Genomic DNA, 16,256 nt, shown 5'->3' with positions numbered 1-16,256 from the left:
GTCATGTAAAATTACCAGCATGAAGCATCCTGTTAAACCTAGCTTATCTAAAATATTATATATGTTTATATTTGTGTAATTACCACTGATGATGCTGATTTTATTGCCTTAGGTGGATTGCTGGGCTGCTGGTCTGGGTGTCGATATATGCCATATTGACTGCACTGGGATACTGTAAGTTTAACAACCCTTCCCTTTTTGAAACTTTATCCTACTACACTTTTAATACCAAGTAAACAGTTGACAAGAAACTTAATGTACTGAGATATCCACATTAAGCTATATTTATGAAATAAGTTTAACTTAACTTTTTTGAATAAGTGAAAGGCAAGTCCGAGAATAGAAATCATCGCAGAACCAAGTTTTGGTTTATACAAGATTTAATGAAGAAGATACAATGTTTAAACTCTATTCCAGAGTATTAATCATGTTGTGTCACAAGGATGTTACACTAGCGGTATTTGTACCTAAGAGAATTAGCATATGGTACACAATGAATAAGGTTATTAGAATAAGTCTTACTAACTCTCTGGAGGCTTTAAGGTCTTCATTATTCTAGGCTTCAAGTTCTTTATGTAGAAAGCTTCTAGAAAACCAAGCTGTGACCACTATTACGATCTAATTTATTTCACAGTTATAGTGAACTGCCTGGTAAATATGGTCATTAAAATGGACATCAATAGAACAATAATTTATTGGTGGAATGAGGCAAGCCGAGTTGAGGTTGTCAGGATTGTGGCACTGTAAAATAAGAATAAAAAAGGAAAGCTGTTCTGGATGGATAAAAAAATTATATCTGATAACAGGGTTTGTATTGGTCATGGACATCCTGCAAAGTCATGGAATTTTAATGTTGTAACATCCAGGCCTGGAAATCCTGGAAAATAAGGAAAAGTCATGGAAAGTAATGGAAATAACATCTAAATTATTGTAGTTTTAATTCATGGCAATTGGCCTCACAATCTCTCAACCTGTGTGCATTGTTTTGACTTGCATGGATTTACTGTGTATTAAATTTTTCAAAGATCAGCATGCTACTTTCCCATCAAAAGGTGACAGATGTATGTTATTGTGTGAAATTGTGCGGTTCCAGAAAATATCCATACCCCCACCACGGAGGGAATTGGAAATTCCAGAGGGGTGGGGGGGTCAATGGCCCAGGAAATTCCAGAGGGGAGGAGGGGTGAATGGTTGGATAAGTTTCCAGAGGGTCAACTTCACGTTCATGTCAGACATAGTTGTTCAAAATTGTAACTTACCAACTTCGCAACTTCGTAGATCTTTCTTGAAGACATTACTTTGTTTAACTGTTTTAAAGAAACCCTTGTTACATTAAAAACATGTTTCCCTTCTCTGAAAAGCCTTTGTCAGCGAAGTAGTCTAACTGAGACAAGGAATCTATGTCTGCGTTGCGTGACTCAGTTATTATAAAACTGTTGTTTGTGAAACTTTCTTGCGTAGAAAAATATTGTTCACTGGCAACAATATTGAATTTGTATCAATGTTTAAAAGGGAAAATTTTGTATGGCTATAAAGTGAAAGCCCCAATTTTACATAAAACATTGAAATGTTTGTTATTTTTGTATGCTGTGTAGAGTTACGGGCAAAGGTTAATTCTCGGGTCAAAACTGACCCGTGTTAAAACTTATTTTGTCCAAAGTATTTCAACTCAAAGTCCAAAACTATTAACTTAATTTCTATGCCAAAATTCAACAAAATAGAGCCAATTCAACATTCTTTAAATGCGTTTTTGATCTCATACAAAATTTGCATGAGAACGTGAACATGCTAATTTCAGTTTGCGGCTCCATTTCGTCTGCGGTTTCAAGTTACGATCTGAAAGGTCAATTTGTCTCCCTGCCCTGGTAATGCTTATTTTGTCCAAGCTATTCCGATTCAATAGAAAAACTATTGACTAAAATAACTAGACTGAATAATTACCATGACAAAAATCAATTGAGTAGAACTAAAGCGATAATCCTTTTGATCTCCTACAAATTTGCATAGGATCATAAGATCACATGGACCTCCCCAAATGCAAGAGATCAGAATCAAATCGACCATATCATCATCAATGGTAGGTACAGAGGTTCGCTGATGGATACCCGAGCAATGAGAGGGGCTGATGCCAACTCGGACCATCACATGGTGGTGGGAAAGGTTAGGCTAAAGCTATGCAGCACAAAGAAGAAGAGCAAGGAAAGGATCATCTTCGACACCACAAAGCTTCGAGATCCCTGTGTTAAAGAGGTATTTCGCCTGGAAGTAAGCAACCGATTCCAGGTGTTGGCAGCAGATGACATAGAAGATATTGAGGAGAGGTGGGGGCAATTCAAGAAGGTCTACAACGAAAGTGCCAGGAAGGTGGTGGGTGAGAAGAGGAGAGTGAAGAATGACTGGATAAGTGGAGAGACCTACAGGAAAATTGAAGAGCGACGACGATTAAAGGAAAAGATAGGAAGTACATGGTCTGCCCGCCTAAAGGAAAGAGCTACTACTGCTTATGCAGTGAAGGATAAAGAGGTGAAGGCCAGCGCCCGTGCAGACAAGCGGAGAAGGCTTAACAACTTAGCAGAAGAAGCTGAAATAGCAGCCAGAAACAACTGCAGCGGTGACCTGTACCAGCTTACTAGAAAGATAGCTGGACAAGGAAGGAACATGACTACCATCAAAGATAGGGAGGGTAAGCGACTTGTAAATGAAGATGAAGTCTTAGAGCGGTGGAGGGAGCACTTTGAGGGAGTTCTGAATGTACCACGGCCCGATATACCACTGCCAGAAATGGGCCAAGCACCTGAAGTCATCACAAGCATAGACACTGGAGACATATCAGTTGCTGAGATCAGGAGAGCTATCCATCGTTTGAAGAATGGCAAGAGTCCGGGAATGGATGCCATCAGTGCTGAGATGCTCAAGTGCTCTGAGAATGATGCTGTGAAACAACTCCACTTACTTTTCAACTCCATCTGGAAAGAACAACGTGTACCAGAAGACTGGAAGAAGTCACTCATAGTGAAAGTGCCGAAGAAAGGGGATCTCACTCAGTGTGATAACTATCGCGGCATATCCTTACTCTCCGTACCAAGTAAAATCTTGTGCAGGATCCTCATTGACAGGGTAAAGAGTGGTGTGGACGAAATGATTAGACAGGAACAGGCAGGATTTCGATCTGGAAGGGGAACCTCTGAGCAGATCTTTGCTTTGCGGAACATCCTAGAGCAGTGCCAGGAATGGCAAGCACCCCTGTACATTAACTTTGTTGACTTTTCAAAGGCATTTGATTGCATCATCAGAGAGCGACTTTGGGACATTATGGGACAGTATGGCATACCTGACATCTTTATCAGGACTTTCAAGGCACTTTACCATCAGAGCTCAAGCTGTGTTATAGAAGGCGGAAGGTACTCCAGCTGGTTTGAAGTGAAGAGTGGCGTGCGACAAGGGTGTGTGATGTCTGGCTTCATCTTTGTCCTGATCATGGACTGGGTCATGCGGCACACAAACGATAGAAGACGCGGCTTGAGATGGAAGTTTACATCGGTTCTAGAAGACCTGGACTATGCTGATGATGTTGCTCTTCTCTCAAGCAGATTTGGTGATCTACAGGATAAGACTGACAGGCTAGTAGACATTGCTGGTATTGTGGGACTCAAGATCAACCCACACAAAACAAAGACGCTTAGAATGAACCACAAATGCACAGACAACATCAAGGTAGAAGGAGAGGGTGTAGACGACGTGAAATCCTTTGTATACCTAGGATCGGTGCTAGACAAACATGGTGGCACACAGGCAGACATCAAGAGGCGACTAGCAGTAGCCAGAAATGCATTTACCAGACTACAGAGCATCTGGAGGTCACAGAGATTCAGCAACAAGACCAAGCTGCGTATCCTGAACTCCAATGTGCTGTCTGTGTTACTGTATGGGGCCGCTATGTGGAGAATAACGACAGTTGATCTCAACAAACTTGATGTATTCCACCGCACATGCCTAAGAAGAGTATTAAGGAGATTTTGGCCCTACCATCTGAGCAACGAAGAGCTATATGAAGCATCAGGGAGCATGCCAGTGTCCACCCTCATACAAGTGAGAAGGTGGCGTTGGATAGGCCACATCTTGAGGAAAAGTCCTAACGACATCTCAAGGACTGCACTAACGTGGGCACCCGAAGGTAAGAGGAAGCGAGGCCGGCCAAGGGAAACGTGGAGACGAACTGTGGAGAAAGAAAGGAATCAGCTGGGTTGGCAGTCATGGGAGGCTGCTGTCGCCTCGGCGGCAGACCGGGATGGGTGGCGCAATCTTCTCGCCGGCCTTAAGAGTCCACGTGGGCCCAAAGAGGATAAGTAAGTAAGTAAATTTGCATAGGAACGTAAACATGACATATGCAAATTAAATGAAAATACATTTTTGCATTGCCGGACTTATTCCGACAATTTAGATTTAAAATCTTCAGCGAAGCTAATAGTTAAGTTTGATGTCAATGACCACAGGTAAAAATAAAACAACAATTATTTCAGTATCAAGAGCTTTTTGGCAAACTCCACCGGTGAAATTGAATGGCGCGCACGCTCTTCGATAACGCATATTTTCTCCTCGTGTAGGCAGTTCTTGATATTTCTGAAATGTTCACATCAACTGATTTTTGAGGCGTTCTTTTGAAATAAAACTTTTCCAGAGGGGGGTGGGGGTGTATTCTGTATTTGAGGAATTTCCGAAGGGGTGGGGGGGTTAAAAAAATACCTCGAAAATGGAAAATCCTGGGGCATGGGGGGGTCCTACGTGATATTCCCTCCGTGGTGGGGGTATGGATATTTTCTGGAACCACACATTCTGGGTTTCCATGTTCGTGGATATTGTCTCTCACAGTCATGTAAAGTCATGGAATTTTAACAAACAAATAGAGAAAAAACCTTGTGTTTAATCTCGCTGTTGCATTTCAAATTTTAGCCATATACTACAGTTGGACCAAGTACAAGGAGCTGTCATCTGGCACTGCAGATGCTACAGACACATTTTTGACTGTGTCCTTTGGCCTTGATACCTACGCCAACAACGAAAAAACTTGGTATTGGCTAAGTGAGTACTAAACTTACTTTGTACATGTATGCTCATGATTACTCATGAAATTCTTTTTACCTCTTTTTTGTTTGTTTCTTTCTGATTTTACTTTTGCAAGTGTAGTAAGTAAACATTAAGTAAGTCTCTGGATTACTTCCTTTAGAAGTGTGGCAGTTCAGGCAAAGCTGTTAATCTGGTGCTGTTTATTGTGACCAAGCACTTTAGAATTATATGACTCTAGCCTTTAGAGTCTGCACATACATGTACATGTGCATATATGAAATCTTTAAGTGTGACCATGCAAAAAGATTTGATAGCCTATATTCCAAGTACATTAATTTTGCAAATGTTTTGCAGCATTATTTTGTTGTTCAATTTTTTCCCAACTAAAGTAAAAATTTTCAAAGATCTGTCAAATTTGGCCCAAGCTCGTCTCACCAGTGTATTACCTGTCCTAATCTCTAAGTGACTCATTTCTTGTATTGCAGCCATTATTCTTGGTATCATCCTGGGAATTCTGCTTCTGATTCTACTGGCCTTGTATAAGAGGATTTCCATTGCAATTCAGATAATCAAAGAGGGCAGCAGGTGAACTTGTAACATTCTTTCAATATTGTTTTAATATTAATTTATGTATTGTAAAATTGTCACTGAAAAACCCCTATGGGGAGTGTCAATAAAGTATTGTCAGTATTGTATTGATATAAATCAAGGTTTTGTGGAAGGAGGGTTTTTGATGGTGAATAGATGTGCACCAATCGTTAATTTATTTTGTTTAGACTGGCTTTAAGTCTCTCCAAATCAGGCCAGAACTACTATACTCGAACAGGATCCACCAAACCACAAAATAGATGGTGGTCTCTGCCTGCACTCCCTCCCCCCCCCCCCCCCCCCCCCACTCTTCAACCTCAAAAGATTCCTTTATTGTATAGGCACCCCTCTATCCAGCAATAACAAAGACGATGAGGCTCACTGCTGACTCTTGCTCGGTGAATATTTTTGGTCCACTGAAATTTTAAAGCCAGTAAAATTTAGTCAGTAATGTTCATGAGATAGGTGGTGTCTTCGACAACCCCCTACCCCAGAAAAGATAGATCCTCTTAAAAAAAAAAAACGTGTTATGACCAGTTCCCCAAATGGGTGCCAACAGTACCTGTGTCCTGGCTTCTAATGAACCCGTGCTGTGTAACACTTTAGATGCTTGCATGCCAAAGGATTTAACTATGCTGGTTTGTTCTCTTTTAGAGCTGTATCTAATGTGCCATTTACCTTGTTCTTCCCTGTTATTCCGTGGCTGCTTCAGATCATACTGTTTGCGTGGTTTGTCGGTGTCTTAGTGTATCCTTTGCCTGCTGAAAGTAGTATTAAAAGAAACTTGCTTAGATATGTGGCTGTATTTCCCTGTAGGTAATGACTGGTGTTGCATCCTTAAGTTAGTTTTCTCTGTAAACTTGTAGGTGCCAGCCAGGTAATTGCTCTAAGAAACTCAACTTATATTTGCACCAGGGAATCTGTTGGTGTATAGATCTCTTCTTATAACGTGGTAAAATAAATATGAAGTTCCAGATGTCCTTACAGCCCTTTCATCCATAGTCCTTCCCCCCACAGAAGGGATTGGAAGCGCATAGAAGGGGAGGGTCTCAAAGGCCAAATTGGAATTTCCAGAGGGGTGGGAAAGGGCTTAGAAAACAATCCCTTCTGTGGTCGGGGGCGGGGGGAGGGGTATGGATATTTTCTGGAACTACATATTGGAATTTCCAGGTGATAGAGGAGTCTTGGAGAAAATCCCTTCTTACTTGTGATCAATGGGGTCTGTTAGTGTCTTAATCTCTTGGTTTAGCCTCTTAATTCTTATAATTGTATCTCTTGTTGCTCTTTATAACACTTTTTCTATCTTATAGTTTTATGTTAGAGGACCCTCCTGAAAACCACTTTTAGTTATCGGAGGCCTCTTCTTGAAATAGTTTTTAATTGAAGGCCTGGGAGCATAACCGACTTATGTCGAATTTGAGCGTGGCTTTTGATTTCGCACGGATTTGTCCGAATTTTGGCTCTCCCTGGTTTGGAAAACATTTTGCGGTTTTACAATCATGGTCAAAACTCCTTGACAGAACCAAACATGAACAGAACAAAAACCACTTGCTTACTTCTCCCTCCCACCCCCTACCCCTATGCAATGACAACCGAACACAGACTGCCAAAAAACCACTCACTTACTGTTTCTCCCTTCATAATTCTACCACAGTTACTTCTCCCTCTCTCCCTCCCCCCCTCCCCGTTATGCAATGTTGATGTGGGAAGTGATGCTTGCCAGGAAACTGTTCGTGAGCCAAAAGACAACATTGAGTCAGGGGGAGGGGGAGGGGAATTTGGTAGTTTGCTTATCTACAAGTGAAAGCGCTTGGAAGGCAAATTTTGTTATAGGTTTTGTCCACGTCAGACTGGTTTTCCAAATTATCGGTAGGCTAAAAGTTTCCACTGTTCACGAGCCTTGTTTAGTCGCACCAGTTGTTGTTTCTGTAAGTAACGTTTGAGATGATATCATGGTTTGCTTTTGCGGGTTGTAACAAGCCCAAAATAGATCAAGGCAGTCGGGATAAACAACTTGCGTATCTTACTGGCTAGTTGGTTTCTCTTTTGTTTGGTGAAGTTTGTAAACGCACGACATCTATGGATCTTTTGAAAAGTTATGAAATTGACGAATGCAGTTCACAGGAACTGGTGGAAATGTTGTCCAAAGAATCCCTCCCTGGTAGTGATGACTGTGCCGTGGCGAATTTTTCAATTCCATTGTCAAATCCCGCGGGAGCATCAGAGACAAATCCCGCCATGTGCAAGGTGTTTTGCAAGCCTTAGTTGTGGTTTGCCAGGCTTGAAATTCGGTATGTAACGATTAACTTGACAATTTCAAGGCAATTATGATTCAATAAAAGTACGATTAACATAGATTTTCAACGGTTAACACCGACTGCTCGTGAAAAGAATAGATAGTCTTTACCTTTTAAAAGAACTTCCGTTAATCGTTGAAATGGCTACATGTCTTCCTGTTAATCGTGTAGAATGCTAGTATTTTGCGTTATCAAGAGTGATATGTCGACAAACGGGACAAAGCTGGATTTTACGCCAGGAAATGGACACATTTTCTCTTGGAAAATGTAACTGTTTACATTTCGGACATTCCTGTCACATACGTAGTAGTTTGTAACAGAATCAAATAAAAGCGTGACAGCATTCTTTTCATTGCTCCCGCGAAAAACACCGCTTTCGTGTGCCTTGTTTCAAAGACAACGATTGTATATTGAATACAAGTATTTAATCCTCAGTGCATTGTCCTTTTGGTCATCCAGTGTCTATAATGTTAGCGATATATCTTTACAAGATGGTAAAATTTCTCAATGGCATTAATACGAAACACAAAGCGGCGTGAAAAAATACTGGACAATGGTTTTTAATCGAATAATTTGCAGTTCACATCCAAAAGTTTGGACAAATCCGAGCTACATCGAAAAACGGGCTGAAATTCGACATAAGTCGGTTATGCTCCCCACCCTTCAATTAAATATTATATTCACATATTCATTTGGTCCACCCCGTAGGGGTTATTATGTTAGTTACAACATTATGTTAGTTACAACAATGCCATTTTGGGTACAAAAAAAGGCAACAAGACTTTCAAAAAGACGATTCAGTATCTCTGAAATCCAGACAATAGAAATCGGTTCTCTGATTAATTTCCTACCTTTTTAATGTTCAGCTAAATTAAGAGCAGCTGCCAGAGGCACCTTTAGTTTACATGCAGACATCCTATATCTCACCCCACAGAAGAATTGTAAACCACCATGAGACTGTGTGATGTGTGCGGTATATAAATACAATATACACCATTGCATTACCATAGAGATTTGGACAAATCAAACTGTTAGTTAAAACAGGCACTTGTTCAAAGGGCCCTTCAAAGTTCTGGATACTGAATGGAGTCAACCCTAGTTAAATGAATAAGTTACTTTTTCTACTGGCTGCGGGAAAAATTGGAAATGATTTCGTAACCCTTAGTCATGGCTGAAGGCTGTTAATGCTCTGCTTGTGAGCTGTGATCACTAATCACATTTGCAGCAGTTTCCTTGACACCATTTAAGTTTCCTTGTCACTTCTGGAAGTCCTCAGTACCAAGTGGTTTCCAATGACACACAAAACGGACAATTGTGTTCTGATGTAAGTGTTGATGATTTAATGTATTCCATTTTAGGCAGTACAGTATGTTTTTTCTGTTTTCTTTTAGCTAGACAATATACCACATGCTGCACATTATACCACAGTTAAGCCTTGTTTTCACAAGCAACATAAATAAAGGCATAGGCGTACATGTATGCAGTTCTAAGCACATTAAGATCATATTATGTCAAAAGATGATGGGCGCACATGCAGAAGAAAAAGAAAAAGTTTTTGCCCTTGTTCTTTTGGTTGTACTTCCCCTACAGTCAGCCCCGTTTTATGTGGACATTAAAGCAGTTATGCTGTTATCTGGGATCAAATGTTATTAATTTGGGTTTGTCTGGCATCTGGGATAGATTGTAGTAGTATAAACATTGTTTTCAACAAAGAGAAAAGCTGAAAAGGGTTAAAATCAAATGATCAGGAAATGTAGGAGCGGTAGGATCACCCTGTCCAAGGGAGCATAACTTTGTGAATTGGAAGGTTGCATTTACTTGGACAACAGAGCAAATGACTTGGCAACTTGACTCTGATCATGAAAAAAGTTGTGAAAATGTCATTTAGGGAGCAGCCCTGGATGGTGCAGTGGTGAGAGCACTCGCTTCTCACCAATTTGGTTCAGGTTTGATTCCCGGACTGCAGATCGTGTGTGGGTTGAGTTTGTTGTTGCATCTCGCCCTTTGTCCAAGAGGTTTTCCTCCTGGGTGTTTTGGTTTTTCCCTCTCCCAAAAAACCAACATTTACAAATTCCTGTTCAATATGAAGAGTGTCACGACAGTAAAGCACATTTGATCATCTTGTCACGTGATTATGGGCTACACAAATTGACACACAATTAACAGTTCTGCTTAGAACTACACGCACCTAGCCAATCATAATTTACCAACTTCTAATGTAATCCTGGGTTCAAGCCATTTACAGAGTGGCTTACTCTCCATGATATTTTTTTTATCAGTTTTGTTTTGATTAATTTCAGACCTTAAAAACTGAACTGGATAATTTGGCTGGGAGCGGTGCCTCGAACAAAACATGCAATTTTGTGGATTTTGCAAATGATGAGTAAGTTTGAAATCAAGTTGTCTTCCCTTCCCATGCAAATTATATTATCAGTAAACGTAATGTGTACCTCTTTGTCATGCTGTAAGTTAAATAGAGAATTTGACACAGAAATTATAAATGGTCAAAACAAAGCAGTCCTGAATTACATGTATGCAGTCATCTCCATTAAGCAATCAGTTTATGAAGACCCAAAAGCTGTTCTTAATTTTTCTGTGTAGTGACCTCTTTTGTACTGTCTACTCGAGTAAGCAATCGCAGTTAACTTTTACAAAAGTTCCAAGGGCAGTATTTTGTTGTCTTTAAGTATTTGACGGTAAAATGTATAACAGAAAATGTGCCTTTACTATCGCTACAACAAATTCTAAATTACAAATTAATGGTTTAGGGGGTTAGTTTGTAAAGAAACTACAGTGCTGCGTCTGTGAGGAGTTGCAACGAATGTTTGGTATATCAACAGAGTTGATAACTAAACTAAGGTAAATTTTGAACTGCACATCACGTATGCCACTTTGTTGGACTCCACGTATGACATGCCTTGCACATGGTCTCTTGCAAGAGACTGCCGTCGCCTCCGTGCTTAACCTGAAGATTTCTTTTTTTTTTTTTATGTTCATATGCATAGGTCTCGCTGTTCAGTTTTGCATAGTGCCCTTTGGACCACTCATTTTTCTTCTTGTATTTGTTTTGTTCTTTGTATTTATTTTGATGCGTCCAATAAAGCTGATAAAATAAATTGGCCACCGTAAAGAAATTAGAGGTCTGAGGTTTCGACCGTTAGCCCTTCATCAGAGCGAATCCAAAGACAGTTATAAAATGCTTTTTTTGCCAATTCATCTTGTTTGGTCCTACTTCAAATATGTCAAATTCTTAAGTGGTGCTATCACGGAGAGTTCGGTATACCAAAGCTACTCAAAATATTTAACAGAGAACATTAAATTGTTTGTGGAGCACCGGGAGGAAAATATTAAGTGATTTCTCCAATGAAGAACAAACTATGAATCAGGTTTTAGCAACTTCTCCAAAATACACAGGGAAAAATTGGCTAACTGTTTAAGTTGTGACAATTTCCATCCAAGCCATCCGCAGCAAAATATAACAAATACTGGCTTATGTATACCCGAAGGGTAATTGTTAACAGCACTGTTCAAACCATTATTTTAACATTTCTGTCTGTAATAATGTTTTTTGTTTTGTTTTATTTTTTTTGCTGTTCAAAGGCACGCTAAAAATCGGTGCCTCTGGCCCTGAAAATTTCCCAAGTAAGTTAGCATTATGACCAACGTTGAGTTAAAAGACGAGAAGCTGAAGGTTGTGACAAAGACCTTTATCACACGGTGGCCATGTTGAGTCTCAGAGAACAAAAAGCTTTGCTTTTGCACGCAATCCTCGTACTGAATTCGTGTCTGGTTGAGGCTTGCTGTGCGAAAACAAAGCTTTTTATTCCCCCGAGACTCAACATGACCACCGAGTGATAAAGGTCTAAATTACATGTAACCGGTGTGGTTTTCTTTGTGGTAATTGTACTATTTTGTGCTCAGCCATCTGTTCCGTATGCAAGTGTACCATCTGTTTGGCTGGTTCTGGTTAATGAACTTCATCATAGCGCTTGGACAGTGTGTGCTCGCTGGTGCCTTCGCTTCCTACTACTGGGCGTGGGACAAGAAAACTGTAAGTACTGGATAAAATGTTCATGGAACATTACATGTGGGAGAACAACTACCAGACATTGAGCTTTGCAAATCAGGATATGTTATAGACTTATAAATTGTCCTCACAGTCCAGTGAAACCTGTAAATTAACAATTGGATCACACGTCAGCGTACGTTCATCGAGATATGAAGCACGCGGGAAGTTTGGAGAGCACGAAAGATGCGTAAGAGTTTCTTGGTACTGGTCATAGGATGGTGCAGTTTATCTGTTGTAACAACACTGATATTAATTTAAAGGAAATCTTGAAATTAACTTGACTCATTTGTGTTCCCTTTCAGGACATTCCAAAATTTGCAGTGACAGCTGCATTTTTCCGCACTTTGAGGTAAATTTAGTGGTTTTATTCCAACATATTTTTCCATGTTATTATTGCATTTATTGCATCAACATATAAGTAGCAAGCGTCAACGCAAATTTCCCTGTAACTTATTTGGATTTTTTGTGGTGTCCTGTAATATACAAGTAGCCAGAAATAGGTTTATTTTAATGAGTGCTAGGAATATAAAGTGCGATTCTGAAAGTGGAATATACAATGATTGTAACAGTAATGGTGCATCAGGTTACTCCAGACTGGATACGCCAACCCTCTCCTTTTCACAGTTCTCGTGTGATTTCCTCACTATAAGTCATCAAAGGCAGCCTGCATGTGTGTACAACTAAGCTCCGTTAGTAGCTTGTAGGGGTGATCTTTAAGATGGCTACACTTGAGGCTAACGAAGTCAGGATTTGTATTTCAACTTGGTTTGTTTGCTTGGTTCTCTGTATATGTTTAAGTAAAGTACCTGGACCGGGACAAGTTTATAGCTTTTATTTTATATGGAAAGTCGCTGATTTTCAAAAACAAAAAAATTCTAAATCGCCATGCCGGAATCCATCCCAAGTTTTTGGTGAATTCTACAACTGAATGCAATTCACCCTACGGAAAAAGGCGGTGGCTGTACATTTTACCACAACACTTTCCGAACTTAACGAAGCCAATAGACCCTTGGAAAGCCTTTTTTTGTGAAATTCGTCCCTGTACTAACAACATTATGTATGCTATAGGTTTCAGGTTTTTGGAACTTATCTATGCGGGGGATTTTTTTTAGCGTTTTTAAAATCTTTTGTACGCTCAGCATTGCGGGGAAATGTATCACTCACCATCTTTTTTTGGTACAATGGATTGACACGTAACGTGTTTTGTGTTTAGTTGTCTGAGTTACTAATCTCCAAGTCGGTCCTGTTGTAGGTATCACACTGGTTCGCTTGCCTTTGGATCACTCATCATTGCTATCGTACAGCTGATCAGGGCTGCCCTCGAGTATCTGGATCACAAGCTCAGAGGAGGTACCGGCTTTCCCCTGCAGTGTTTGATGTGCGACGCGTGATCTTTGTTTACTGACAAAATTAATGTTTCTTTGTAGGGCCTGGAGAGCAAAGTGAGATCACGAAGTACCTCATAAAGTAAGCAGATTCATCTTTGTTGTTATTTACGTATGCTCTGTATTAGCGCTTTGTTTTAACTCCTTTACTCATAGACGGTTTATAGACAGCCTCATGGTATGATTTGTAATGTCAAGTAAAAAAAGCTGTTTTTGATAATTAACTGATGTAACATGAAAAGCTGTACAAAGCATCCTAAGAGGGGAACAACTGGATGAATTTGGCCAGAGTAACTGACGCAAGGAACCTAATTTTATTAGGAATTTTTCCTCGCAAAAGCGAAGGAAAACTTGAGTTTTCCATCGATTGCAATATTTGCATTTTGCAAAAATTAAATCGTTTTAAGTTCACACTGTGTTTTCAGGCTTGACTTACAAGAATTCCTGAGAAAAAGGTTTCGGCCAAAGGTTTGATGTTTTGCACGTTTCAATTTTTCAGGTGCCTCAAATGCTGCTTTTGGTGCTTAGAGAAGTTCTTGAAGTTTCTTAACAAGAATGCCTATATCATGGTTAGTATGTAAATATGAGTTGTGGTGAGAGGAAGAGCAGGGTTGGCCCAGTGGTGAAAGCACTCGCCGCATAATATGTCTCCCACCAAATGTGGCCCGGGTTCGATTCCCGGTCTCGCCGTCATATGTGGGTTGAGTTTGTTGTTGGTTCTCGTCCTTGCTCCAACAGGTTTTTCTCCAGGTACTCCGGTTTTCCCCTCCCCTTAACAACCAACATTTCCACATTTCAATTCAATGACCCAGAGCATTATACATTTATTGCTAGAAAGTGATTTGGTTTTTTTAGTTGCCTTGTCTCTGCTCATGAATCTCCAGCCACTGACATCGAGGCACAGATGGTTAAGTAACTAACTAAAAGTTTTAAGTAAATTTCTAAAATAATAATTTAGTATCGATTGTGGCAAGGAATGATTCTTTAGAAGTTGTTTTTAAAAAGTGTTTGTTCTTGAACTTGTTTCAGATCGCAGTGCACGGCAAGAACTTCTGCACCTCTGCCAAGGATGCATTCTTCCTTCTTATGAGGAATATTTTGAGGTGAGTTCAACCTGTTGATAGTGTTAGATATACCACTTTGAACATTTTGGAAGCAATTTGTTTTTTGTAATTAAAGGTTGCCATGCATCAGTAACTCGATCAATTTGCTACAGTAATTTTGTTTCTTCTTTGGATACAAGTACGAGTTCAGTAACTAATACATCAAACACGAGCAAAAGTGTTTCATCCGATTTCCAAACTCCAAGAAGTGAGTTGAAAAAACGAGGCGCGGCCGAGTTTTTTGTAACCAACTTCGATGTGCTTGGTTCGAGTGTTTGATAAAGCTTATCCGTTAAACCGTTAACAATTCTTGGAGAAATTCAAAGCAGAAGTTCACCAAATGTTATGAAAATTGAGATCACATTTCCAAACCTCGCACACGGCAGTGATTTCCTTTGTTTTCTGTCGATGAATTATTAGTGAGTTTTAGAAGAGTATGTGAAAAACTTAGGGCGCTTTTAAGCCTCTATCCTGTTTTCTAGTGAAAATCTTAGTAATTGTGTTAAACCCAAACGTACGAAACTATTTTCCATTCGTTCTCATGTCTTGCTTTCTTTTTCAGAGTGGTTGTGCTTGATAAAGTGACGGATTTCATTTTGTTTCTCGGTCAGCTCACCATCACTGCAGGCCTGGGTGAGTTTTGTGTTCACTGGTGTTCACTATCAATGGCTCTTTGCAGCTAACGGTCACATGGTACCAAGGATACCTTGCTGGAGAGCAAGCTACGCACTGGGATATCCAAAACAAAGAAAATTCAAGTTTGAGTGGATAAAGTCGCTTTGTTTTGGATGTCTTAGTGCCCAACCTGCTCTCTAGCATGGCGGATTCTGACCACGTGACCTACAAAGGGCCTATTATCAGAGATCTTACTTTCTAATTACAAATATCCAACACTTATTAGGAGACAAGAGCCGGGACAATTAAGTCGCATTCAATTCCCAAAAATAGTTTACTCTCATACATGCACTTCAGTCCTGAACGCAGACCGCTTTACCGAGTAGGTAAAGGGACGTTCAGGAAGCTATCCTAAACTTATTTCGTCCTATGCCCAATTGTTGATCGTCTTTTATTTCCCTTGTCGTTGTTTTCCTTTTGTTGACTCGCTTCTTGCTTCCTTCTCTTATGGCAGGCGTTGGCAGCTTTTATTGGTTTGAGCGACAAGATAACCTGAACTACTACTTAGCTCCCGTCATTGTAAGTATTAGCGTAAACTGTTAATTTTGTCTGTCTGCGTGAGCGCAAAAGTTGCACAGTTGCACGTCGTGAATAAGCCTCTTTCCGCACCTCGCGTTGTACATCAGTGACATACACGTCTGTTTAAGTGATGTTACCCGGAATGATCTTTAAGGCAACAGCGCCCGACAACTTTTGATAAAGCAACTGTTTGCTGCGGAAATAGAGGGGAAGTTTTTTCACTTTTCTTCAAAACCTTTTGACGTGTTGCCGCAACAAAATGCTGCGTTAAAATTGCCCGCGCACCGTGTTGCGTTAAGAATCGTTCCGTGCAACATAACCTTTAAGCTAAGAACCGACTCATTCTATCTCGTGTGTCGTCCCTATTATACCTTTGTAAATCGAGCCATTTGGATTGGACACAACAGACTTGGCAACCTCTGTATGCTATGTCGAGGAAATTTAACGTGAAATTTAGCATAACTTTATCTGGGCTGTGGTTTCTAGATTTTAGTTTCTAGTTTTAGTTTAATATTCGTTTCTTTGATGAGACATATTTACATTGTTCTATTTTTTC

At 40.0% G+C, this 16,256-nt stretch overlaps 1 protein-coding gene across 1 annotated transcript in view; it reads left to right on the top strand.

The window, feature by feature from the left end:
* The window catches only part of LOC146488434 (choline transporter-like protein 4), a 29,819-nt gene that overhangs the window by 10,216 nt on the left and 3,347 nt on the right, over positions 1-16,256 (top strand). The window contains exons 13-26 of the mRNA XM_085117779.1: positions 113-174; positions 4,951-5,079; positions 5,550-5,649; positions 6,307-6,399; positions 9,198-9,273; positions 10,250-10,332; positions 11,871-12,000; positions 12,321-12,367; positions 13,271-13,368; positions 13,446-13,485; positions 13,903-13,972; positions 14,433-14,506; positions 15,069-15,139; positions 15,636-15,700. Of these exons, the coding sequence (XP_084973905.1) occupies positions 113-174; positions 4,951-5,079; positions 5,550-5,649; positions 6,307-6,399; positions 9,198-9,273; positions 10,250-10,332; positions 11,871-12,000; positions 12,321-12,367; positions 13,271-13,368; positions 13,446-13,485; positions 13,903-13,972; positions 14,433-14,506; positions 15,069-15,139; positions 15,636-15,700 (1,138 nt within the window). The remainder of the gene's footprint in view (positions 1-112; positions 175-4,950; positions 5,080-5,549; positions 5,650-6,306; positions 6,400-9,197; positions 9,274-10,249; positions 10,333-11,870; positions 12,001-12,320; positions 12,368-13,270; positions 13,369-13,445; positions 13,486-13,902; positions 13,973-14,432; positions 14,507-15,068; positions 15,140-15,635; positions 15,701-16,256) is intronic.

Source organism: Pavona decussata, unplaced genomic scaffold (genome assembly GCF_977016875.1).
Source record: "Pavona decussata unplaced genomic scaffold, jaPavDecu1.1 SCAFFOLD_9, whole genome shotgun sequence".
Classification (NCBI taxonomy): domain Eukaryota; kingdom Metazoa; phylum Cnidaria; class Anthozoa; order Scleractinia; family Agariciidae; genus Pavona; species Pavona decussata.
Note: the sequence above shows the minus strand (reverse complement) of the source record. Positions and strands in the feature narration are given on the sequence as shown.